Here is a 27,729-nt window from a genome sequence, read left to right on the forward strand (position 1 = left end):
TTTGGCTTTCTCTTACACAAGGGTTTTTTTGTCCGTTTCCTTAATTTCCCTGTTTTTCTTATTGTTCCTCCTTACTATGGGAGAACTATGGTGGAGAGAAACAAAAATGGGCTCTGAATGCTTGCAAAGAAACACCTGCACACTTGCTCCTCAGAAAAATGTGCGCCTTTCCACAAAGGAGAAGAGAGACAGGTGATTGTTTCACTCTTCTCTGGGCAAGACAGTAAGTCACAGCAGGCAAAACAGCCAAAGCAAATAAAGCCTCATACAAATTTTAATCAAAAACTTTATTCTCTCAGCCAGGTGAAGAGCCTACAAATGTTTGGGTTTGAGTTGCTGTAAAACCCTTACTTCTGTAAAGCTAAATCCCTTGGATTTGGCAAAGATACATTGTTAATAAGCATCAGGGGGTTAGAGAAACAAAGGCTGGAGGAGGGGAGTGGGAGCCTTTTTTTAGGAAGGGAGCCAAGAAAGACAAGATGTTTAGGAGGGGGAAGTATTGACACCCTTGGAATAAAGTGTCGAATGCCAGCTGCAGAGAGCCTAAAAGAATGAGTGTCTCCAATCCTTTTGTCTCCTTATATGGTAAAATGATAGAGAGGGGTTTCACTAGGCTGGGAAAGGCAGCAGCCTCTTTCCACACAACACTGACTGCAGAGCTGAAATCGGGAGAGCTGCTTTTCCCAGGCAGTAGAAAGCCCTGGCTAGCTGCACAGCTCTCCTCTGCAAGCAGGCCCGTGTGCTCTTTACACGTTTGTTAATGGATGTGACCCCCTGTCCCTGGTCCAGGAGGTGACACTAACTGCCCGCCACTGCTCTGTAAGTAAATACCCCTTTTTTCCTCTTCCCTCCCCACTACCCATGAAATATATCTTTTGAAAGGTGTTGCTTTAAACAAAGGGTGCAGAGAGGAGAGGGTCGTTAAATACTCCGGTGGGTTGTTGGCTAACGATGTGAGAGAGATTGCTGGTCCCCCTTTCTCCTGTATACAGTGTGAGCAGTGTGAAGAGGTAAAAAATGACATTTCTTATCAGAGCAATTACTGCTGCATGTCTGTCCGTAAAGCAACACATCAGTGAGCTGATGAGGCACTGGGTCATTGGACGTGTAACTATCTTTAATGACTGTATTGTGCTGTGTGTGTAATCCACTGGGGATGTGATAAAAAGTAGAAGCTGAGGTCTTAGATTCCTTACACCTCTGTGCACACTCCTGCTGCCGAGCTCAACAAAGGAGCGTTTTTGTGCTGTAGCAAGAGCAGATGCACATGAAACAAAGGTAGCCTTTCCTCTTCGCAGGCAAACACTGTGGGCAGATTGTGTGCAGGAAAAATGGGGAGCCATCGACACCATATTTCTTCTTTTTACAAGGAGGGAGTCAATTAGAATGCAAATCCCAATTAATTGCTCTGAATTCCTTGTTTTTGTGCTTCTCTCTGCATGCAAGTGTGTGCAGCCACAATAACCCAGGTCCACAATGTATGCTGTCTAACGTGAATTTCTCTGTGCACATAATAAAGGAAATACTAACCTTCATTGTCTGCATTGATGACTGTTCTAAACTTTCAGCTTCCCTAAGGGGATATAGCTTTTATTTAGTTCATCAGATACCTGCATATTCCAGCTTTGCTGTGTAGAGACACACACAGAGCCAAGAAAGTAAATCTTACAAAATCTATATACCAGCAGCAGTCAGACACTCTCTTATTGTTACTCCCCTGACTCCTGTCTAAAGGTCTATTAAGACTGATGACGGACACTGATATTACCACTGTCTGTAACTATAACATTTATTGTTGGCTGTACATACTTGTATGCTGTCTTGGATAGGAATTGTCCTAGAAGGGAGCAGCAGAAGGCTGTGTGTTGTTAGAAGCATGCACCTGAACGTGAAGGAATGCTATGACTAAAGTTGTCATTTCGGTTTCTACTCTTTCCATCAGTTCATAAATTTGTGAACTCTTCACCTTTTGGCTAAAATCTTCTGTGCCTTTTACCAGCCAGATGGTAAACTTTGAAAATGAGTGCTTCAGGCATTTGGATTTGGAAGGCAGAAAAATAGTTGTGCTTTTCCTTTGGTTGGTTTTGTGGGCTTTGTTGGTTTTGTGTGTGTGCGGTTTTGTTTGGTTTTGTATATTTCATGTTATTAAAACACGTTCCCTGTGTTTTCTGCTCCAATACAGAAAACTGGGAAGGGATGTACTCAAAAGGCTGCTCTGTCAATAGAGCCTGTCTATATTTTTAACCAAATTTGGAGGAAAAAAAAGGAAAAAAGGCTGTGAGATACTATTTTTATTAAAAACATTGCTATGGTGGCACTAATGTGTCCAAAATCTGACCAGAGCACCATCAAAACTAGCTTTTACTCTAGTCACAACATAAATATGATCTTTGGCTTCCAAGTCAGCATATGGTTGAGGCGAGCAGGGCAGCTGAAAGGACATGAAACACTACTGCTGAAAAATCATGTTTGTGAAAGTTACCTGAGGTTCTTACCTGATATGTTGATCTGACTAGCAGGCCTGAGGTTGGGGGTGGACCTGTTCTTCAGATCTTTTGAGAAGATTCCAAAATGGCAGAAGTTCTGGGGTGGAATATACTTATTCTTGATTCTCAGAGTTCTGCCATATGTGCTCCCATTGGAATCAGCAGTGCTACGCAGGCCAGCACCGAGTAGTCACCTGCAGGTTTTTTGGTCTCACAGCAAAACATTACCAATTTTTGTGAGATCACTGTTATTGCATAGTAGCAGCTATACTGTGTCAGATATGGTATGTATATGCAAAGCTCCTGCCATGCAATGGTGATTCCCAAGTATTTGGCTGCAGATAAGGCTCTGTTTCCTACCTACAATTACATGCTTTCTTAAGGAAGCCCAGGGAAGCCCTTTCCCTGAAATCACATCTTTCCTGTTCACACAGATATCAATGCTCCCAGCTGGCACAGAAACAAATGAAACAACTCCTTCAATCACAGTCATCCAGGATACCATCATGCTTTACACATCAGGTACCAAGAAAATAATAAAGTTGGAGACAAACTACAACTCCTGCAACTGTAAGGGCAGGCAACAGTTTCTGCTGCATTGCACTAAAAATTCAAGCTTTCATCCCAAACGAAAAGGTTGAGGAGAGCTCTAAAGACCTATATTGGTATGAGTGACTCCTGGCTCAGTTCTCCAGGCAACTGAGCCCTGAGCCTGAGAGCCAAGTCTTAGATGTCATTTTCCTCACCTCCTTACCTCAACTCACAGAAGTCAGGACATTCAGAATTAAGGGAGGATGAGATAAACGTTAACGCCATCGAACAGAAGAAATGGCTTCTTGTCCATGAAAATCAGCCCCAAATCGGAATGTCTGTTGATGCCGGCATGCTGCCACTCTTTCAACGTCCCCACAGGCTAGCAGCTTTGAGGCCCATTCATGTTTCTCTGATGGATAAAGCAATCTTGAGCATCTTCATTCTCTGGATGGTGTAGCATTATAGGCAGTCACCTTCCCACACCTGGGTACTGCTTCAGAGATTGGGGATCTCATAATTTGCATTTTTAGACTGATTAATTCTAATGGTGTAATTTTAATGTTTCATTTACATATGCACAGTTATTTGTGATGCAGATTCACCCCAGGTGAGTTTGTGAAATAGCAGGGTAATGGCAGGTTTCATGGAAATAAATCTTGGATACACTGGCAGCCACCAAAGCATTTACATTTCAACAATACTCATTAGCTATATATAGAGAGTAAGTGTTTGATTAAAAACCACTTCAGGCTTCTTTTATAGCTGCACATCAAAATACTCATGCCAGGTGAAAAATTACAGTCCTAGTTTTGTCCCTTTTCACATACTCTTCTGTATTAGATTGGACAATATTAACTAGGATGCTAAATGGCTACTGCACATACAGCAGCATGCTGTAAAAGCATAACACTGACATTAAGAATATTAATCTCTCCCTTTCACAGCAAATTTTCAAATCTCAAATTTAAATTTGCAAATACATCAACCACAGCAGAACAAGGCCTAAGATTGTACTTTTGGTGGTGAGAGGTAGTTCTATACCCTTAGCAAGCACAGACACAAAGGCTTGAAACACACCCCTCTTTACTTCATCTTGCATAGTAAAAGTAATGAGTTTCCTAAAACTATAAGTATTTAACTAGCTCTGTTTTGTCATTGCTCTGAAATGTTCTTGAGATTTAGAACAAATCATCAGAGACAAAGATCCCACCTCTGATGAATTCTCTCCCTCCATACTATACCATGTATCTCTCCACGATGGACCCAACAACTTCCTTTCTCAGTTAGAAAGGACCTTGCTTACATAAATATTGCCTATATTCATGTCTCTCTCTGTGCTGTACTTGCTCTCACATCTCTTGTGCCCTACAGGTACTTTGACTCAACACTGATAACACTGCTCTCTGCTGTGTTGCTGTCTTTGCACTGTGTCTAGTCTCTAGCATCAAGCCGCTGCAGACAAATTGGACCAAACTGGATTCACCCAGGTGTAATCAACCTGTTTTGCTAAGATGTGCCCAGCTGAATAGGTACCTCAAAGGTTTATGTAGCCTCCTTTGCCACATTTTGGAAGGCCAGTGGCAAGGCAGCTGAGCAGAGAAGTATGGGTGCCTCACAGCCATCAGGCGTTCAACTGCTAGTTTATGGGGTAACTGAAAGACATACATTAGCTGATCCTCCACAGCACTATGCATGCCGATTATCCCAGACAGAGAGGGGCTTTGTGATCTTGCCTCCGTAAACAGAAAGAGACAGAGAGACCCAGAGTTGTTCTGCTAGAGGCTGGGACAAGTAACAAAGCATTCTTCCTACATAGGGTCCTCTCTGTTTTGCTTCTTTCCAGAAAGAAGGAAACATAGAATTTTTGGGACATTGTTCTTGTTTTGTGCTCCAGATTGTATTATGCCAAATTAAAAAAAAAAAAAAACATGAGAAGATTCAGAAATGCCACTGCATGGTAGCACATGGCATTTCTGGTTATTTTTATCTTAGGGTCTAGTTTCTCTGGGATTAGCAGAGTTCTTGTTAACAAGAGAAAGCAATTATTTTCTGGAAAAACAAACCTCCATTGGAGTTCAGTGTCTGCAGTCATTTAGCTTATACATGATTTCTGTAGGGAAGAGCCAGAGATAACAATTGGTTTCATTAATAATGTACTATTTTTCTTCTCTATAATTTTCTGTTATCTGCCTACATGCTCTTACTAGAAATATGGATTACTATGCTTAAGTAATATCAAGTATTTGATCTTTTCTCTTTGAGTAAGCTTTTGCTTACTCAAGAGAAAGAAGCTAGTTTCAAAATACTTAGAAAATAAGAGCAAGCCTTTCTGCTTGAATTGTTCTCTTCCTTGCTATGGTAAATGGCTGTGATCCTGTGACTCTTAAGTCATGTTCTGTGCTAGTTCAGTAGGCTTCTTTTCACAGGATCACAGGGTGCTAGTGGCTGGAAGAGAGCTCCGGAGATCATCAAGTCCAACCCCCCTGCCAGAGCAGGACCATACAATCTAGCACAGGTCTCACAGAAATATATCCAGATGGGTCTTGAAAGTCTCCAGAGAAGGAGACTCCACAACCTCTCTGGGGAGCCTAGTCCAGTGCTTTGTGACTCTCACAGTGAAGAAGTTTCTCCTCATGTTGAGCTGAAACCTCCTCTGTTGTAGTTTATATCCATTATCCCTTGTCCTATCACAGGGTGCGACTGAGAAGAGCCTGTCCCTTCCCTCTTGACACCCAGCCCTCAGATATTTATAAACATTTATTAAATCCCCTCATAGTCTTCTCTTTTCCAGACTAAAAAGCCCCAGGTCTCTCAGCCTCTCCTCATAGGGCAGGTGCTCCAGTCCCTTAATTATCCTTGTAGCCCTCCATTGGACACTCTTGAGTACATCCCTGTCCCTCTTGAACTGGGGAGCCCAAAATTGGGTGCAATATTTCAAGTGAGGTCTTACCAGGGCACAGTAAAGGGGGAGAAGAACCTGCCTTGATCTGCTGGACACACTCCTCTAAATGCACCCCTGAATCCCACTGTCCATCTTGGCCACAAGGGCACATTGGTGACACATGAATAATTTGTTATCCACCAGGACCCCCAGGTCCTTCTCCACAGGGCTGCTCTCCAGCAGATCACCTCCTAACCTGTACTGTTGCAGTTTATTATTCCTTCCCAGATGCAGGACTCTGCACTTCTCCTTGTTGAACCTCATTAGGTTCCTCTCTGCCCAGCTCTCAGCCTGTCCAGGTCTCGCTGAATGGTAGCACAGCCTTCAGCTGTATCAGCCAAGCCTCCCAGTTTGGTATCATCAGCAAACTTGCTGAGCAGACTCTTTGTCCCCTCATCAATGTCATTGATGATGATGTTAAACAGGGCTGGACCCAGTACACCCTGGGGGATTCCACTAGTTGCAAGTTTCCAGCTGGACTTGGCACCACTGACCAACACTCTATGGACTCATTTTGTAACCAGTTCCTAATCCATCTCAGTGTCTGCTCTTCTATCCCACACTTCCTGAGCTTACTCACAAGGATGTTATGGGAGACAGTGTCAAAAGCGTTACCAAGGTCAAGGTGGACTACATCCACTGGTCACCCTGAATCTACCCATTCTGTTATGACATCATAGAATGCTATCAGAGTTGTAATTGAAACGCATGCAGGGATTTTGGTAAGACCATACATCCTTCAGTCATTTCAATACTAACCTCAGATAATCATACTGTAAATTGTGTGGGGTACATTGTCAGTGCTCAGTTTTTCTGTGGCTTCGGTAGTTACTATCACTGGTGCTCACTCTACCACTGCTGGAGTGGCTCTAAACTGGAGCAGATCCTTATTGACTGACAAACACAACATAGCACACAGAAACCACAGAAACTGGAGTGTTCCCTCTCCACTACTATAACTAGGGTTGCTTTAGCCAGGAGCATGAGGACCTTACCACATGAAAAATATTTTCTGGTTTGTTTCTTTTCTTTGTAATTTTATGTTAAGGAAAGCAATGTTAAACAGCAGACTATCCCTTTTACAATTCATGATAGGCTGACTATGCAATCCAGACAGGAACCAGGTATGCTTTGGTTATCTGCACATGTTAATGCAGTCTGTCTGCCCAGAAAATTGCTCTAAAGTATTTAAAAAGAGACATTGGAACGTTACACCATAGGCAAAGTAAACCAGCCAGGAAGATGAGTTGTTGCAAAAACCCAACTGCGATGCTGAAGAATGTTTTAAGATAACTTTCAGAAGTCCATTAAAAATGAAACTTTTTTTTTAATAGCCTTTAATATTTAGAATTTATATAGAAAGGCCTGAGTGGGATGTTCAGGAAGAGGTTGCTTTACTCAAGCTTGATTTTTATTGGTTTATATTATTACTATTATGTTCAAATATCAAACCAAGTTTCCCTGGTTGTGCTGAGGAACTTCTAGGAGATCTCCGAATATCCAGCGTGAGTTTAAAACCCTCAGAAGCAGCAAAGGACATCCCTGCAGTTCAATACTTCTACTGTCCTAACCTTATTGTGGATGCTGGTAAAGCACTCCGCGCTTGTTAATAGGGCTGTTCTGAGAGAACAATGACATATTATGCTATAAAGCCTTGATTTTCTTGAAGACGGGGTGCCAAATTCTTTTGACAGCTTTACTACAGGACTGTCCTTCCATAGAATCAGCAAAAGTCTTCCACTTTCTTCTCAACTTAAAAAAATTGAAGTGCAACCACATCTGTCGAAGCATCCTTGTCGTATACAAGTTTAGCATAAATCCCAGATCATGGGATACAGAGATATCCAACAACTTGCTCCCTACAGAAATTATGATGATGGTATGAGCAGCAATCATAGTGATAAATTCAATGCCTCAATAATCTGGTAAAAGTATTCCTTTTTTTATCTTTAATCAAGAAATGCAACTTCAGGCCACTGGCAGGGACAGAGGGCCTGTGGAAAGAGCAGAGGGGCTGTCTGTAGTTCCTGCAGGATAAGCTCTGCATCACTTGCCTTTCAGCACCTGGTTAGCTTTTGCATTAATCATCTCTAGCATAAGGAAGCAAATATCCTTCTGTGGCCCATGGAGAGAGACATGGCTGTTCTGCATCAGCTTGCTTGGCTCCCCACAGCAAATGTTTGTTTCTTCTTTTCCTACAGTAAATTAAAAAGAAAGAAATTTCGCTTTCGCTCCCTCTCCCCTTGCATGGCATTATGGCCGGGTTTGGAAAAATTTCTCAGTCTTAGAAGCATGGCTTGAAGTTGCTGCAACAAGATGATGGATAACAAATGTGGCAATAGTTGTGAAGTTACAGGAAAATAATCACCTCTTGCCAAGAAGAGCAGCATAATTTGAACTGCTAGTACATAGTTGCAAAGGATATCATAAATCTTTGCATTTTAGCCTTTGCAACAATAACATAAATTGTTTCCAAATCCTCTAGACCTGCATGGCTTATGTCACTGGAGTTGCCAGACACGAATCTTCCTTTCTCAGGGGAAAGTAAGTAAACAGATAGAGAATTCATGTGCACAGTTCTTCTGGGGAAAAAAAAAAAAAAAGTCAGGTGAGAGACATGTGTGTACATCTTGGAGGAAGATGGGTGTCTCTGAAGACCTTTTCCTACACAAGTAGCTAACAGAACATCTTTCTTCAGAGGCACAGATAGAGCCCTAGATCTACTGAACTGAGGAGGATAGCAAATCCCCCTTTGGCATTTACAGAGGCTTAATTCTGTGTCTCCAGATACTGTTACAACAAGAGATCAGATCTCCTCTTCTCTGAATAAACTAAACTCCTACATTTTTCAGACAGTTTCCCTTGGCTTGTTTTTCTCTGTTGTCCATGTGCATTGGTACAACACCCCCTAAGAGGGGTTGAAATACAAGATGCACAGAATGTCTCTTGATGAGCTTACAGACATAGCTGGAAAAAGCAGGCAAGGTCTGGGGCAATGAGTCCCATTTTCCAGTAATCAGTAGTGTCATGGCATGGAAGGCAGGGGAGGCACTGCATGATTTCTTGATGGCATTATGGTCTCTAATTTTTATGAAGTAATATGGTAACAATTACTGCAAATATAATGTGACTGAGCAAACAGGGGAGGAAGAGGAAAGAAGTACAGGTTTTAAGTCAACCTACTAACTTTCTGGTAATTTTCATGCCAATTCTTATTTCCTGTAAGACAAAACGTGGGTGGTGATAACATTTGGCATAAGCTGTAACTTCTTTTCTGAGCATGCAGTGGAAGCTCTTTCCCTTTTGGAGATATACTTGCTACATCTAAAGTTGTAGGAGGAAGACTGTATGGCAGAAAAATCAGTTTCTCCTTCATTATAATACTGAGAGCAGTCTAAAAAAGTGCAAGTACAAAACGACTACTGCAGTAAAATCTAAAGACCTTGTTTAGTGCAAATAGATATGATAAAGATGACTTTATAGCCACAAAGATTTACAGGCAACAAGTATCAAACACAAGAGGAAGAACAGGTCAATGGCAAGGAAGTTGCACTGCAAGCTGTGTCCATCCACAACTATGAATTTTTAATTTAGTTTTTACCAAAAGCCTAGAGCAGTACATAAAATCCGTGCTAGGTTAAGCACAGATTTTGTACATGATAGGAACCAAGGGAGTGGCACTATGGAGGACCACATGCAGCAAGAGACAGGCAAAAACACCGATCAATGATTTTGCATTTCTTGTTTGTAAGACAACAATGAAATTATTTGCCTGACATTCCTGATAATTCTTCAGTAGATAGGTCTCATGATTACTTTACATTTAATTTATTTTCTCCGGAGAAGAACAAAAACCTGTTGAATATCCTCAGAATATCATTTAGTAGATCATGAGATCCAGTCCAAGGCCCAGATTTAAACAGCCTGGAATCTCAGATGGTTCACCCTGATTCCAGCTTTCTGAATGAAACCACATGAAGCCTGGGGCTATTTAGTCTTGAGAAGACTGAGAGGGGATCTCATCAATGTGTATAAATATCTGAGGGGTGGGTGGCAAGTGGATGGGGCCAGGCTCTTTTCAGTGGTTCACAGCAATCATAGTAATAAGGAACAATGGGTTCAGACTTGAACATAGAAGATGTCACCTCAACATGAGAAGAAACTTCTTTACAGTGAGAGTGACAGAGCACTGGAACAGGTTGCCAGAGAGGTTGTGGAGTCTTCTCTGGAGACTTTCAAAACGCAGCCAGATGCATTCCTGTGCAGACTACCCTAAGTGATCCTGCTTTGGCAGGGGAGTTTGACTGGATGATCTCTTGAGGTCCCTTCCAGCCTCTGATATACTGTGATACTGTGAAATTCCCAACTTTAAGATATACTGGATCTGATATTAGTGCCAGACCAAAAAAAAGATTCACACAACCAAAACCAAAGTGCAAACATCTTGGAAAGTTTCCTTTCTTGTCTTTTAATTTATCAAATCTCCAAAATTATGCCTTAAATCTCATCCAGAGCTGCCCTTTTTGTGTGATCATAGAGTTTACCCTTAAAATCTCTTTGGGACGTAGAAATCAGGTCTGCCTCTGCTTGCTCAGGGCAAGGGGGACAATTCACTATGACAGTCTCAGAGCACATTTAACAAAACTAGATCCCTTTCAGGATAGGGAAGAAAATGCCCAGGTATTGTCTAAAATAGTGGCAGTCACTATTCTATTAAATAGTGAAAACAACCCAGAAATCACTGAAGAAACCTCCTGTGACAAAGACACTGTTATATCCACCTCTGAGTCCTTCTTCCAGTCACAAACTGCTTCTATATTTTACATTCAGCAGCTTTGGATGAAGGACAGAAATGGTATAAACCTGTAAAGGAATCACACTTCATATATTTTGCATTTACACATCTTGACTGCAGACAAATTTTTCACTCTGTTATCACACATCTGCTTATAACCAAGGGCTAGAAAGAACTATTTCTGAAGAAAGGTGAAATGTACAAGTTCACAAATGGTTCCTGCTCATGCTTTAACTTAACAATAATGCAAATTAACTGTGCAACCAAATAATGGCATTTGGAAAAATACCAGCCTGGTAAAAAGTACAGATTTCTGTCCCAAACACAGACTACTTGGATAAAGCTGTTACTCCTTTCAGACTCAGTCATACCTACACACACCAGTTTATACTAGTCTGACTCTATTCATTTTGCTGAAATTATTCCTTGAAAGAAATTAAGTCATCTCTAGTTCCTTCATGTACAAATGCATGATGTAGATTAGGGGTGTAAACAGACTCAAAATGAAGGGGAAAATAAATCCACCGTCACCTCTTAAATGTGGTAAAGACTGCATCTCTGCTACAAGAGGAGACTTACTTGGTGCAAGCAAATATTAAGGAAAGGTCACTCTGGACTGTCCCTGTTTTTCCTTATACTGTCATTGCTCACCACTGCTATTGGTGACAGACTACAGGGGAACCCTGGGTAGTCATTGCAATTCTCTCTCCAGTGTAAGCCTCCCTACTTCTTGTCTTGTTGTTATCAGTTCCTATGATCCTCTCTACTCCTTAAGGACCAAGAGCACCCAATATACTCCTAGCTCCCCCTTAGATTATATAAGCAGTTCCTACAGCATCTGTAGGGTCAAAAGAGCAGGACTACTACTCTTTCTGGGCTGTCCACAGCACAGATGAACAGCTGTCAGGGTTTTTCTTCCAAGCAAGTTTTGGTAGTTTGACTCCTTCAGCAGTTTCTTGGAGTTCCTAGCTGATGAGCTCTCACTTACCTCATCACACACATATAAAGGCATTCATCCCTTAGTCTGTGCTATAATCACAGCAGTTGACCAAGCATTATTAAATAAAAAAAAAAAAGTCAAACAAAACCAAACAAACAATTATTTAAAAAAACAAACAAAAACCCTAAACCAACTGAAAAAATATTTCTAGCCATCAAGACAAACTTTGCCAATTCAGACTGCCCTAAAATCTCAATCAAACACCAGCTACGTGGAATAAAAAATAATAATAAAACCTGAAATGCCAGAGGAGAACTCAGGATTTCAGAATGGCCTAAGAGTGACTCCCACTACCAGAAGTAGAGGACAAAATCCAAGATCAAGCAACCTGCATCAAGAACACTCAGCAAGTAACAACAGTTTGTTTAAAACTCAGAGCTGAAGTTGGCAAAAGGACTGCAGCTGCTGTAAATGTCACTTGTGTGTGAAAGACAGAGTTAGCCAATTAAGCCATTAGTACGCAAAACATTTAAGGCTTTATAGATCAAATATGGCTTAAAGAGAAGACAAAGCCTGGCAGGCAGTGAAGATCATGAAATCCGGGTGGAATGTACTTTCTGCCCAGGAAATTCTCTTCCTAAGCAGTGATCTGTGCCCTACTCCAGCTGTAACCTCCAGAGTTCAGGCACAACACGTAATAGCTAGCCTCAGGTTAAGAAAGAAGCTGATGACTCCAATAAACCCCAATATATATTGTCCCACTGAATAAAGAACATCCATACAAGTAATCAAGTCATAACTGCTTGTGTGTGCATCCAGAAAATGCTGAAGACATAACAAGAGCTGAGGAGCAAATAGCAGTTGGCACTAATTGAGACAAGCTGGTGTATCCATTTGCAGTTCCTTCTACTTGCTTCTCTATGTCTGTAATCATTGTTTGACATTTGCCTGAATCAGGGTAGCTAGGTCTCACTTGTGTCCCAGTGCACCACAGCTGTTGGATAACTCATTCAGCTGCATCAGGGAACAATCAGATATACAATCACCAACCCCTCATCTCCTGCTGTTAACAGTGCCCATAGTCCCATGCACAAGTAGAGATGGAGGGTTGGTGTTTCCTTGCAGGGCAGTGATTGCCAGATACTGGCTCACTAAGAATGTAGAGAATGAAGGAGCAGAAGTACACAACGGTGATGCCTGATAGCTGGTGCATGACTAAAGTGTACCAGCAATGCAAACCTTCTTCCGTCTTCAAAGAGGAGATTTTGCTCCTTCTGAAGATTATCTGACTCATCCTCTTAAAGTACTTGTCTCTCTCCATCGGCTACAGAAAGACTTTCTTGCTTTGGACATATTGGGTCAAATCTTATTCACAAATTCCGTATTGATTCTTCAAACTCAGAAGTGACTCTTCTCTCTTGTCTCTACCACTAGCTCAAAAAGAGGTCAATGGATGGCTAAAATAGGTGAGGCACTGTCATTACCCAGCACTGCAAAATTTATAGCTCATTTTCTTCCTATTGTGCTGATTTATCTGACTGAAAGTTGAATTACAATGGAGGTATGATGCGATAAACCAGAACTGATGGACCTTTCAGGGATGATTGGGCTAGGTGTAACGCAGTCTGACATGCTTATTTCTGTCTTCATGACAGGACAGCTGGACTCTCAGACACCAACATGACTGAACGCTTTGACTGCCACCACTGCAAAGAGTCCCTCTTTGGTAAGAAGTACATCCTGAAGGAGGACAGCCCCTACTGCGTGAAATGCTATGAAAACCTTTATTCCAACACCTGTGACGAGTGCAAAAAACCTATTGGTGCTGACTGCAAGGTATGCCAGATATGTGTCTTGTTACAGTAATCTTGGCAGAGTAGCCTGGATATACAGCTTTTAGGCATGGAGCTATTATCTGGTAGGATCCAGCATAACAGCTACCTAGTAGTTTCTTCTGGTGGGAAACGGCGCTTTCTAGACCCCTGTATCTGCCTCTGCTGTCCTTGGGGCCATCTGGGGTCTGGAATGCTGACAGAAGCTGATTTTGCCTACCTCTGGGTCAGAGGGAGCTAAGCTGCTGCTGGCTTTGAAGCTGCCACAACTCAGTTATCATCAAGATGACAAAACATCCTTAAGAAGAGGTGCCAACTCATGGACCACAAAAATCCAGCTAATGTTGACCTAAGTAATAAACCCATTGGAATGCAGTATAATTAGCTTTTTAAGTATAGAATGATGACAGTGGAGTCTAACTAAAGATTTTAAAGGACACAGAAGAGCCCTTGCTTGCTTGAGCTATGCACTGCTGTGCAAACACTTACCTGGTACAAATAATGTGTGACCACCTGCATTTCTTTTAAATTAACCAAAACTGGAGTTTGGGCCAGTTTTACTGTGACTGAATGACCATAGACAATATCTGAGCCATCCAGTGAAACGTCTGTTGGACTGCTACAGACAGACTTAGTTAATATTCATTGTCTTTGCACAAAATTAAGCCATTCAAAGTTGACCAAGAGTTTCACTGACAGAGTGAGTTTACACAGCAATTTGCCTTGCATAGCCTTGGGATTCCTGACTGGTAGAAGGAGGTCTGGCACTTGATTTCCTATGTTGCTGAGCCATACTTCAAGAAGTACCAATTAGTCCCTATTACTGATACTACCAGTCTATCACTAGTCAGACTGGTAAAAATCAGTGTCTCATATCTTCTAAATTCTTCTATTCTCTATTGGCAAATCAGTAGGAAAGCCCCTTGGAGAAGACTTAAAAAGGTGAGAATGTTTCACCCTCATGAGAGGGAACTGGCAAATATCTGTAAGAGGGCATAAAACTGCCAGCTTTCCTACAACTCATAAATATTCAGATTAGAGAAGAGATACAGCTGGCCTGACCTGAAAAAAGCAAAATACTTCTGCCCCATTCCAGAATGTGCTTTTGTTTTAAGGTCTCTTTCTAATCCCCTGAGAATATATTTCCATGTGTTGATATTCAAGAATTTAAAAACTTGGACCAGCTTCAACAAATCTTGGACAAAGTATTCAGGAATTAATCAGGCTGAACTTTTCAACCCAGATTTATGGATTTAGGGAGTGTGGGTGTTATCTGATATACTGCCCTTCTGTACTTTTAAGCAAGACACACTAACAGTAGGTAGAAGAAAGAGCCCTAACTATCTGCAATATAAGAATATTTTATAATGTAAAGAAATAAAACTATATGTGGAAAACAGAACTACAGGATAGTAAATAAAGAGTTCTTAAAAAGCTATAAAGTGTAGCAGAAACAAATGTGTCCTTTTTTGTTTCTGTGACTATTGTTTGTGCCTGCTCATGCTTTATGCTTTAGGTTTTGAAAATGTTGACGAATTTCAACCAAATTCTGACAGACGAAAGTGGCAAACTTAAATCCTACAAATTTTCTGGAAAAAAACTGTGGTTGAGTAGAAAGAGATTCTACTAATGTTCTCACTGAGGAAAATGGAAGTAGGTTTTTCCAGTGACAGAGAATACATTCGAGATAGCCCATGCAAAGTGCCTCAGCCACATGTTAAGTTTCAGTTTGAGCTTGTGTACTGTATGACTGAGTATAATTCAGCCATGAAACACAAAGTCACAAAAAATCATGATTCTGCTCCTTGTTAAGCTGTATATAGACATATAGGTATACAAACATACATATTTTAATATACATTGTTACATATTGCATTTGCATTTTCCTCTGAGCAAAGAAGACAAAATGGGAATAAAACCAGTGTGTTCAATGCATGTAGAAAACAGGATCCATATTTATTTGTATGTTCTCACTTAGCCTTTTTACACAGCTGTAAAATTAGGATCTAAAACCTAATGGAGTGACAGTCTTGGGTGACATCCACAGCTCTGCATCTGGCAGGGGCACCCATCCTCACATCCACATTACAACATGAGAAGTTCTTAATAGCTCTCACCTCAGATCTTCCTTTGCAAGTCCCTTTTTGTCCACCACTGTTTTTCTACACTAAGAGAAGATGAACTGAGAACCCAGCTGCAGTCAAAATCTCTGTTTCCCTCCCACCCACCCTCCCAAATGAAAGCAACCCTCCTATCTCTGAAAGGGTTACAGCAAAGTAAAACAGGTAGACAAAAGGATGGCCAGTTCTTCATCTCTGACGTTACTGTGGTGTATCAGCACCAATGCATAGTATCAGCTCACCTGAGTTGAACTTCAGCCTGCTAAGAGACTGGGAATAGTCCAACTTTGACAGCACTGGGCTCTGAGAGGATAAAACTGATGCCAGCTTTTCACCCTGTGCATTAGTTGTGGCACAGAGCCCAGAAGACAATTATCCTGAAGAGAAGCTTTCTTTGAATTCAAATCAGGGGAGAATTTGCTTTGCCATCTTCCTGTGGTAATTTATGGGTAATCGTGAATGTAACTGAGTAATTTGTTCTTAATTTCTTTTCCCCCCAGCAGATAACCCCTAAATGACAACATATGTCTGAATAACACCTTTGGACTGTGGACATTTCATTAACTGTAAAAAATTCTAGCTGATGTTTATGAAGCTTTCAGAGGCAGATTAAAAGCTTCATATACTGAGTGGTAGGAGGTGCTGTTGGCAGTAGAAGAGCACAATGCCATCCCTCTTGCAGTTATGACAGATTATCCATATGCCAACAGGTTCTAGTGGAAATTTGCTCTATCTAAAAAGAATTGGTATTTCATTGCCTATGTTTCTGGTGAGCCCTCACCACAGCTACAGTTTCACACTTCTTTCTGGAAATCCATCCATTAGGTTCTCATTTGAAAACTGCCAAAGTGTGACTTTTGGTTGATTTGAGCTATTTTTCTTAAGTTTTCTTGCAGGCCCTGTGGCACAGAAACCACCACAAATACAGGAAATACTTACAGTAATCCAGTGTTTAATGCAGTCCACAAGTTGGCCTTGGCAAGTAGGAGGGGGTCAAAACTTTTTCTGCAAAATGCAAGGATAAAATTAAAAGTGGATTGTGAGATAAAGCCACTGTGTCAGCATGCAGGCCAAAAATTAATCAAAAAGGTCAATCTTACATATAAACTAAACAAAAAACAAAGCCTCTAGTAATGTGGATCAGGAAAGGGTGGAAATAGTTGTTTTTCTAATTTTTCATATGTTTAAACCCTGTCCTGAGTTGTAACAGTTTTTCAGTGCATTACTGAATATCAGGCTAGTTGTGAAGTGGAATAGTAAAAGAGGCAGATACCTTCATCTTTTCTCATATCTCTAGGGGTTGGATTCAACACAATATTGCTTGCTTTTACCTGCTTTTTAAACATGCTTTTGATATACATCTGCAAGCCTGACGTACTCCAGTGTGATGATGCAGGGTGTGCATGGCTAAAATCTGTACAGCAATTTGTTGGCATACCCCTTCTCAACCTTCTGAAAAGGGCATTGCAGCAAGCAAAAAAAGTTTGATGTAGTCTTCACCTGTGAACAAACCTACATGGTTACTCTTCTGGTAATAGACTTTCTAAACTCCTTCTTCCTATTGTGCCTCTGTTGAAAGCCAGTTCTGGAGAAAAGCTAATACATAATGGCTTCAGTTTACTTCCATTTAGAAAGCCAGAGTAGAAGACAATACAGCTGCAGGATACAATGAGTCTATGCCTAAGCCAGCTACCTGGTAACTCCAATTGTGGGGCTCTTCTAGTTAAAAAAAAACAACCAAACAAACAAGCAAACAAAAAACCCCAAACAACAAAACATAACTTTTCTAGTTTTTTTTTAAAAAGTCGCCTGAAGTCCCAATCTAGAGGCTGAATAAACCACGCTGGGTCAAAACTACACAGAACTATGGAGGAGCTGTAAGACATCATCTGGAATGTTGAAAACAGTTATCTTGAAGTTTTTCAGGGGGACATAATAATGAAAATTAGTGGAAATAAAATTGCTTGCAAAGTACACAATGACTTTTCAAACTTATTTTGCGTGGGATCACTCTAAAAAGTTTTGGATACAAATACAAACATTAAGTTTTGCTTGCTGTATATTCTTGCAGTCACCTGAGTGCATATAAAGGACGTCCACTTGGCCCACTTTCTGACATCTGTTTGAGAAACATCCATCATTCATTTGGTTGTCCAAAGGAACACTGAGCTGACATTTTCAGCTGAGGCTGAATCTCAGATCAGCATGAGAACAGTATCCATTAAAATTTGAGTAGTTTCAGGTATTGATAATTGGTTACTTTTTTGTCTTCAAATGAAACCAGACAAGGGAATGACTACTTTCCATGTTCAGAAATGTAACTGAATGAAGTGTTAAATAATTTTCCTCGCAAATTCTGCTGCAGGATTTATCACAGCTCTACAGATACAGGCATCACCCTCCTCTCCTTGGCTCTTTTTACTAGCAGCACACCTAGAACTGTTCTGGTGCTCTCTGCACTTCAGCTGCAAAGCACTCATAGAAGACAGACCACATGCATGAGCATCTGTGATGCATGCATATCTGTATATGTAAATGCCATTCTACTTCTCAAAAGTCAATCTGTGGGAATTCTCCAGTCTTCTGTGCTTTATGTAGTAAGTATCTTACCTGTGCTTATGTGTGCTTTATCTAATAAGATGTTGAGGTACCAGAACATGTCCAGAGAAGGGCAACAAAGCTGGTGAGAGGCCTGGAACACAAACCCTATGAGGAGAGGCTGAGGGAGCTGGGGTTGTTTAGCCTGGAGAAGAGAAGGCTCAGGGGTGACCTCATTGCTGTCTACAACTACCTGAAGGGAGGTTGTAGCCAGGTGGGGGTTGGTCTCTTCTCCCAGGCAACCAGCAGCAGGACAAGAGGACACAGTCTCAAGTTGTGCTGGGGGAGGTAAAGGATGTTGGGAGGAAGTTCTTCACAGAGAGAGTGATTGCCCATTGGAGTGGGCTGCCCAGGGAGGTGGTGGAGTTGCCGTCACTGGAGACATTCAAGAGGAGACTGGATGAGGCACTTAGTGCCATGGTCTAGTTGATTGCTTAGGCCTGGGTGATAGGTTGGACTAGATGATCTTGGAGGTCTCTCCCAACCTGGTTGATTCTATGATTCTATGATTCTAAGAGCTTGGTGGCCATCAGCCTGCATAGACAGATGCACAAATTGATGGCAAAAAGAGTCATTCTCTGTTTTTTTAACCAACATAGAAGGCTGCATTAAAACCCACAATTCAAATACGTAGCACCAGGGACTCATTTCATTCAGGCTGTATAAAGCAGCTGAGAAGCCATGTGCTTTAATATTTTAAGGATAGACTCCAGTTCTGATCCCCCTGGAATCATCTGTATATGTATCACTTGTACCTTCTGCTGGAACATATTTATTTGGGTCACAATCAGCTAGCATAATCTGAGTTCACATCCTTAGACTAAGCCTAGTATCTTTCAACTTAACAGAGGACCAGCCTAGCAGTCTGACAAGCTTGAAGTTGGTTTTGCACACACAACTTCCCCAACATAGCATCTGCTCCAGATCAATAGAGCCACATCTTATGGGCAAGCCAAGGCCTCCAGTCTGAAATGCAACAACTGAAGTAGAATAAATTTGATTTCTGGTGACTTTATTATGCTGACCTAAGAACAATCATGATGAAGAAATGGTTTGAACAGTACCTTGAACTTCCTTGCTTGGGATGTGACAGATTCAGAGATAGAAAGCAATATCCATTTCATCAGTCTAATATTCTGTTGCAAGCATGTCAAAACAGACATCTTACTGACTCTCTCTACGTTTGATGACAATATCTCTTACAATCTCTCCAGGTTATTCATGTCAGCCTGTATCATGTGCACTTTAGGTTGTAGCTGCCATGATGAAATATCTGTTACTTTCACCTAGCCAGTTAGCATCTATACAAGCTGCTATGGTAATTAACTGAAGGATCAAATCTTGCACCATCGAAACCTAATCTTTGTCTTCATTACTGCTCTTCTAAAAAAGCACACACCTTCTCAAGAGTCTAATTTTATTCATAAAACAAGGTAAAAACAAAAGCAGTTAATATCATATTAATTTGAGATGAAAAATAGCTTGCAGAATGTTGTAAAAAGAGGAGAAGAACATCAAGTGGTGAAGAGATAAGAGAGGAAAACAAAAAACCCCAGATCTGTTGTCATTCTACTTTCTAGCAGGCAAATTTCACATTTTGGAAAACTGTTGGCTGTATCTTGTACTATTCCATGGAAAATATTATTCTCCTCTGGGATCATATTTAAGCTATTCAACTTCATTTAAAGAAACACAGAACACAAACAAAAAGCCAATACCCCCCAACCCAAAACCAATGCTGTAAATACCTGGGTTTTCTCTCATTTTGCTATTAAAAAGGATTTAAATTTTACAGTCAGAAATTTGGGCTGTTCCAAAAGGAGGTAGCTGAAATGACCAAGCAAGATGAAAAACCAACTGCCCACAAGCTGTAAAGTAGGAGGCTTAGATACACAGAGTGTAACCTCTAAGATGAAAGGTATCACTTGTTACTCATTGTGATTTAAGAAATTTAGGCAAGACCAAACAGAAACTCTTTATTGCACAGTCAAATTCTGATTGAAGTTACTGTAGTTTAACAAGCTGTCACACATCAGCTGAGGTAGGCAAAAGTATTTCAGTGCTTCCTGTTAGCTATTTATGAAAACAATGCTCTTGCAGACATAATGTGTGGTTATTTTATGCTAACCTAAATCCACAGGATCTTTTGTTTGCTCTGAGCTAAGACTTCACACTTGAAATTACCTGTGACTGTACTGACTGACATGGAGCAGCTTAGGCTAGACTATGTTTGAACACTTTGTGATAGATTACAAAGTTTACAACAGATTAAAAAGTCTACATAGATTAAAAAAATCTACAATTCACTCTTTTTCTTCAGTGCTTGTAATTTATACATGATGGATCTTGACCTACCACAGAAGTTATTTCTGCTCAATTTTTATACTCATAAACTCGCAATATCAGCTCTTCACATTAACACCTCAAACACAAGACTATATATTTAGGGGTAACCATCTAAGCTCCATTGTGTTTGAAGTTCAAGCTTTACATAATTAGGACACTTTAATTTAAATTTTAAAAGGCGCAATCCATTTCTTTATGTCACAATTTTTAGAAGGATTGGTGGTTTTTTCAATTGATAAAAGTACCACTGCAGAGAGTATTTTAAATACTTAGGTGTCCATGATATTCCCTCGGACAGAGTGTTCTGCAGGTACAACATGGTCTCTATCTTTCAGTCTGATCCACATTTGAAGCATAGGTAAACCAAAGTAGAAGAGTCAGTAAAAATTAGTAGCAGTGGGGAAAAGAAAAAAAAAAAAAAAAGAAGTGGAGATCAAACCAATTCCACCCTTGGTGCAGATCTGCTGAACTGAAAAAATGCCAGAAAGTAATTGGGAAAAGTATTTCTGCCCAGGAGTGAACAGCTATGAAATGACCCAGAAATCAGCAATAGCAAAGACAAATAGGGGAAGTCTGTTATACACAGAAGGTTAACAAGTTTTAATCTGAGTTGGAAACAGGGCTTTACTCTCAGAGGAAATACTTCAATGAAATTACTTGTTCCTGTGCCACAATCAAAATACAAAGGTTACCTTGAACTGAAAAAAGGGTTGATAGTTGTCACAAGCTGTTCTTGACTATCATAGCAAAATAAATTCACTTTCATCAAAACATTTTGTTTGCTTGAGCCATGCAAATCAGGCTCTGCTCCTGGCTGTGGTTCAGATTTCGATGTTTGCATTCTCTGAGCTTCCAGTTGTGCGAATTATTCATTCTGCTTACTCCATGGTTTTGAATTTCTACAGGATCTGTCTTACAAGGACCGTCACTGGCATGAAACCTGCTTCCACTGCTTCCAATGCAAGAATTCATTGGTGGACAAACCTTTTGCTGCAAAAGAGGAACATCTACTTTGTACTGATTGCTACTCCAATGAATACTCTTCCAAATGTAACGAGTGTAAGAAGACTATTATGCCAGGTTAGAATGCTCACTTTTTGAACTACGTAAAGATTAGGCCAAATATCAAACCTAAACCTAAACCTAAACCAAACAACATTTGCGAAAAATGCTTTTCCATGACTATCTCTGTTATGTCCTTCTGAACTTTGTACAATACAGTTGAAGGTGCATCCTAAGTCATTTCAAGTATTCATTAAAAGGCTTTTGATGGCCGGACAACTAAAATTGGTCTCTCTGTCCAATCCAAACTTTGTACTTTATTTTGATTGGCTTCCACCACTTGAAAAATCAGAAACAGCCTGCATTTATAAGCTTACTTATTTCACTGTTTAGCTTTTATTGTAATTATTCTAAATTTAGTTTCTCCCATAAAAATGAAAAACTGGTGGAAGTGCCTACAAGGTCTTTCTTGAGCAAAAAGAAGAAACAGGAAAGAGCTATTTTCTTTCTCAATATGAAACATGAGGTTATAGTAACACATCACTAAAGCCTCATCTGCTCATATCAATACTACAGTAATCAATGATGATTTGAGAGCTTAAAGTGGAAGGAATATTGGTTCAGAAAGCAGTTTGAAGAATGCTTGTGTATGCTCCCATAACACTTACTTGTTACTTTTTCTGGTAAAATCTTTTCTTGGCTGGTTCTGACAATGGCCATCTTGGACCAAAGTTGGACCTAATGTGTACCTAAGGCATAAAAATAAGGGCTTGATGATGAAAAAGAATGTATAAACAGAAATTATATTCAAAAGCAGATGTCCCTATCCATTCATTCATGACTGTGTGTGAGCATCTCCTTCTACTAGTCCATGTGCACCTGTTTTTACTGATATAGCACTAACAACTGATGTGCCTCAGAATAGCTAGTGCTATTAAAGCTTGAACTCCATATATGTATATGTATTTTAGATCGTTCATCAAATTCACCCCCGTGACCAGTGTGCTTATTTACTGAATGGGTCTCCTTATATCTGTTATTACAGCTATAGACTGATAACTAGTAATAGAAGCTAGATTCAGCAACCCAGAGAATCCCTTCTACTCTTACAATATGAAACAGAAGAAATTTTGATGAAAATTTAAAACCACCAACTGGTCTTCAGCTTCTTACTCAAGATAGCCATGATGTCACCACATTCAGAGAACAGTATACTCAGCATGTATTTTCTACTTGCACAGCACACCACATTAGTAAAGAAGCTACACCAGAGTACTATGATCACTAATTGAAGTACAATTCATTCTGAAAGAACCAGCAAGTGGTTGGATACCCTTTATGGAGGCTGCTAATGTTACACTTGCCCTTTGCTTTGCTCCACTAAGTGTACAATTTAGATTTAATAAAGCATTATTATGACATGCCCATTAAATACTAAACTAATTATAAGCTTGATCTTTCAGTCGTTCTGCAAACTGAACTCCCACTGACTTCAGTCCAGCAGCTAACAAGCAGGGATCCCCCTGCCTTGAGTTTCAGTGACAACACAATCCCAAAGAGCATACTGCTAAAAATATGAAAACAAAATTTGCTAGATTATTAAAAGTTGTCCACATCTCCTTTTTTCAGAATATCATTCCTTCAAGGACTGATTTACTTACTCCTTGGCATGATATAAAAAGTTACCAGCAGAGAGAAGGCAAAATTCTTAAACAGTGTCCATTAATAAAATGGATCCAAAACATTCAAGCACATAAGCATCAGGCAGAAAGGTAACTAACAGTTCACCTACTACGCTGCTGCAAATCAGTTCTTAAAAAACAAAAAAAATAAATCCTGAAGCATGCCTGTGGGCAGAATTTAATGAAACTGAAAAACATGCGACTAGTAAACAAACAGGAATTAATGCTTGAGAAGGGAAAAATGCTAAAACTGCACCCTGCAGCAATGGGGGTGGGGAGAGTCAGCATCAAAGGAATTAGCATGGCTCTTCATCATTAGCCAACATGATCAGCTTGTCAGCCTTCTGAGCACCTGATATCATAGGTTGCTATAGGCTTCAAGAGTAACACAGAACTGTAGAAGCACCATTTGTTTGTTTTCCCTTCTGGACAGTATCAAATATTCTGACTCACACTGGTACACAGGAAATTGTATAATGTGCAATGAAAATTGTCCATGGGATAAAGCATGTCCAATTTCCTAAAAGGGCTCAGAGTCTATAGTGGTCTGAATCTGCAAAGTACAGTATCTGTACCCTAAACCTCCATTCGAAACAAGTGTATTAATCTCCTAACTACCATACCACTTCTCTGCTTTTCAGTAAAGGATTGTTTAAAATTATTTTTCTTCCTTTCCTGTTTTCATTGTGGCTTAAATACAACTGAAGACAGAGAGAAAGCTTCTTACTGAAAGTTTCAAGAGACAGAAAAACAGTTAGGATAGGTGTTGCAGAGCTGAAACCATTGAAAATTTATAGTGGACCTCAACAAGAACAGGAATAAGGATACAGAGCAGACACAAAATGATCCTTTGTGACTTTATTGTGAAAGGGATGCAAGAAGCTTGTCAGTAATTAGCCAGGTATCTTGCGGCTGACTGAAAAAGAAACAGGGACTTGGAATGACCCAAGTCAAACTTTAATAAGTAACAGCCTTACCTTAACTCAGCACTAACAGCAGCTTTTATTGGTATCTTGCCAATATCTCAGAATCTTCCTGTGTATTAGAATTAATTAACTCTAATAACACCACAAAAAGGTGACCTAAGTCCTCGTTATTAGCAGTAAATGTTTCTGTTCTTTATAGGAGGAAAAGAACCAATCCTTCTCTGAAAATCTAAAATGGTACCAAATACCACGCAAAGCTGGTAGGAACATGAAGTAGCCTCTAGCTCCTAGCTGCACTGTTTTATTGAGTGACAATAGGCAAACGAGCTCCAAATTGCATCCATCTTAGCCAGAAGAAGTTCAGCTGATCCTCTGATCTCATTACAGGTACTCGGAAGATGGAATACAAGGGCAACAGCTGGCATGAGACCTGCTTCATCTGCTACCGCTGCCAACAGCCTATCGGGACGAAGAGTTTCATCCCTAAGGACAGTCAAAACTTTTGTGTACCCTGCTATGAAAAGCAGTTTGCCATGCAGTGCGTCCAGTGCAAGAAGGTATTATCTTATTTTACTTAGCTAAAAACCTAAGGGATTGAAGTCCATCCCACCATTTCACATCCAAGTAGGCAAAATATTTTATTTTCCTGTGTGTTAAAATATTCAGAATCAAATGATTTTACGAGATGATACAATTTTAGTTCCTATCCTGCACCAGACACAGCATTTACAATGAAAATCCTCTTACTCAGGGTTAAAGACCCCTTTGTACTGAAAGAACACAGTCAACACATTATTAAAAAAAAAAAAACCCACCATGAAACAAAATAAAAACTGCAGTGGAATATTCTCATTCTAATATAACCCATATAACATCATACATTATATATCTAAACATTTCAAGTGGGAGGAAGATGAGCTAACATCAGTGATGTTTCAATATTCTAATCAAGTTCAAGACAGAGAGATAAGCTTTACACAGGGAAAATGCCGTTCCTGAAATAAACACCACTAAACTCAAAATGCTCAGGAGAATGGCTTTCTAGGCTAAGGACCTTTTGTTTGTGAACAGCCTGAATTCTATGCATAGACACTGCTAAGTATTTTAGAATTCTTCCCTAAAAAGAATAGTCTTGACACTTACAGAACTACCATATGCATAGGCAAAGCTAATGAAAACTATGGCTATATTGGCAGTAAATTCCCTCTCCCACTGCCACTGTTTACTTTTTGTCTCCCTTTGCCACCACCTGTGCCCACACTACCCAGACTTTCTTCACTTTCTTCTACGTGCTCACTTGTCCTTTCAGCCAAGCAAAGCTGCAGTCTGGTCAGAGGTAATAGCTGGCCAGAAACAACTGCACCTTTGCAAAACAGAACACATAAAAGCTAAATTTTTCTTTCAGCCTTTGGACTGAAGTATACTCATTACCTTTACTAATTCGTACCCATCCATTAATTTTCTGAAGCTTTGAGGAGGTTTGTATCTTAAAATTTCTGTCTAGCGCACAATTTTAAAATGTTAACTACAGTTGAGAACAAACTCAAAAAATACTTGGGAAACAGGCAAAGTCACAGATGAATTTACATATTAAGCAGCATGACCACATACAAGCTTGACTCTCAAAGAATCTCCCTTTGTGAAAGAAAGGAAATAAAAATAAACTGTCCAACTTTACAGCCTTCTTAGCAATACGCAAAGGATCAAAAAACTTCAGCGTGTCAAATATCAGAGGACCTGTTTTAGGAGGCAACGACTTGTTGGGAAAAAATCCCCAGATAAAAGTCCAGAGAAGTAGAAAGCAAAGATCTTAGCTAACATTTGAGATAAAATGGTATTTGTCAAGGAAAGTAACAGAGAAGTGGAAACACCTAAGGTGTTTCATGAAGAATGGGACAGGTGAAGAACGGAGATGAGATGAATATATATATATATACACATACACACACATATACATACATATGAAAAGCAACATAAAGAGACTAGTTTTAAAAACAAAGAAGACAACTTTGAGAGATACTATAATGTATGAAAAGTACTTTTATGATGAGCCTACTTTGTGTAAATACTTAAATTATAATAAATCACATAAACTATTTTCTCAAGGTCAACTCCAGCCAAAATTATTTTGCTGCAGTTTAGCCTTCTTCCCCTCCACTCACAAAAACCTCATCAACCTTTCTCTCTACCAAACCAAGATACAAACCTGCCACCCTCAAGAAAATCCTTTTGTTTCACTTTCCATAAAACAGGCTATCACTACAGGAGGTGTCACTTACCGGGAGCAGCCGTGGCACAAGGAATGCTTCGTTTGTACTGGATGCAAGAAGCAGTTGTCTGGACAGCGTTTTACCTCCAGGGATGAGTTTGCATATTGCTTGAGCTGCTTCTGCAACCTCTACGCCAAAAAGTGTGCTGGGTGCACAAACCCAATCAGTGGTAGGTCTCTTATGACTGGTGCCTTTGAATTCTGGTTTTATGTTCAATGAAGATAAAATGGTGAAATAATTAATTCTGAATAATTTGAGAGACTCAAGATACTATACAATTCAAGATGGATAAATTTAAATACTTACTATGCCTTTTCATTGACTTCCAGCTAGTCATTCCAATACATGACATTCAAATCACTTACAATTTCTGAGGTTAAACAAGACAATTACTATTATGAGACATTTGGTCCTTTTGTTTTTTTCCCCTGTACAACTTCTATACCCCTTATAATAACCTACATAGCTTCAAAATCTCAAATGCTTTTAGCAGTTTGCTAACTTGCTTCTTTTCTTGAGACACTCTTCCTTCAACTCTATGAATCAGGTCATGACACAACCTCCAGACTTCTTTCTTAATGGTTTAAATGCATTTTACAATACAAAATTAACTTACTTAGATACCATAAAGCATACTGTAAAAAAACTCAAAGACTTCCATACAGAGGCAGTTGCTTCCTTTTTCTTCTGGTGCATATCATACTGCCAGCCCTTTAAAGTTCCTACCTGCCATTAGCACCAGTGGTAATAGTCTAGTTCACAAACATGGCTGAAACCAACAAAACTATTTGAGTTTATACAGAATAACGGTAACAAATTAAGCACAGCAACAAATAGATTTGTCACACTGACGTTTTTTTCCACTACTGTATGTCAGATCTCCACAGTGACACATGAGGGGACTCTGAAACAGCATCACTTGGTAGCTCATGTGCTTTTCTTCTAACACAATGGTTTTTGTTTTCAAATAGGACTCGGAGGAACCAAGTACATCTCCTTTGAAGAACGGCAGTGGCATAACGATTGCTTTAACTGTAAGAAGTGCTCACTCTCATTAGTGGGTCGTGGCTTCCTCACAGAAAGGGATGACATTCTTTGCCCTGAGTGTGGGAAGGATATTTAAGGCTCAAAACAAGGGGTGAGGAGAGGAAAGCCATGCTTGCAATACATAGTCTGAAGTACACAGATGTTCAGAACTAGCTTTGCCACTCAGCATTTCACTGTACTAATAACGTTACATAACCTATTTCTTCAACT

At 40.0% G+C, this 27,729-nt stretch overlaps 1 protein-coding gene across 1 annotated transcript; it reads left to right on the forward strand.

The window, feature by feature from the left end:
- Nucleotides 1–13,376: 13,376 nt before the first annotated feature.
- On the forward strand, nt 13,377–27,595 carry FHL2 (four and a half LIM domains 2). The gene is made up of 5 exons (XM_054380998.1): nt 13,377–13,532; nt 21,498–21,672; nt 24,590–24,759; nt 26,455–26,641; nt 27,444–27,595. The coding sequence occupies exons 1-5, from the start codon at nt 13,377–13,379 to the stop codon at nt 27,593–27,595; spliced, it is 840 nt and encodes a 279-aa protein (XP_054236973.1).
- Nucleotides 27,596–27,729: the final 134 nt, after the last annotated feature.

Source organism: Indicator indicator, chromosome 1, assembly GCF_027791375.1.
Source record: "Indicator indicator isolate 239-I01 chromosome 1, UM_Iind_1.1, whole genome shotgun sequence".
NCBI lineage: Eukaryota > Metazoa > Chordata > Aves > Piciformes > Indicatoridae > Indicator > Indicator indicator.

Bases quoted from the DNA above. Each gene is read 5' to 3' on its own strand.
- FHL2 (XM_054380998.1), top strand. From the start codon at position 13,377: ATGACTGAACGCTTTGACTGCCACCACTGCAAAGAGTCCCTCTTTGGT. The intron at 21,673-24,589 runs GTTAGAATGCTC...ATCTCATTACAG, and splicing joins TAAGAAGACTATTATGCCAG to GTACTCGGAAGATGGAATAC. The intron at 26,642-27,443 runs GTAGGTCTCTTA...GTTTTCAAATAG, and splicing joins GTGCACAAACCCAATCAGTG to GACTCGGAGGAACCAAGTAC.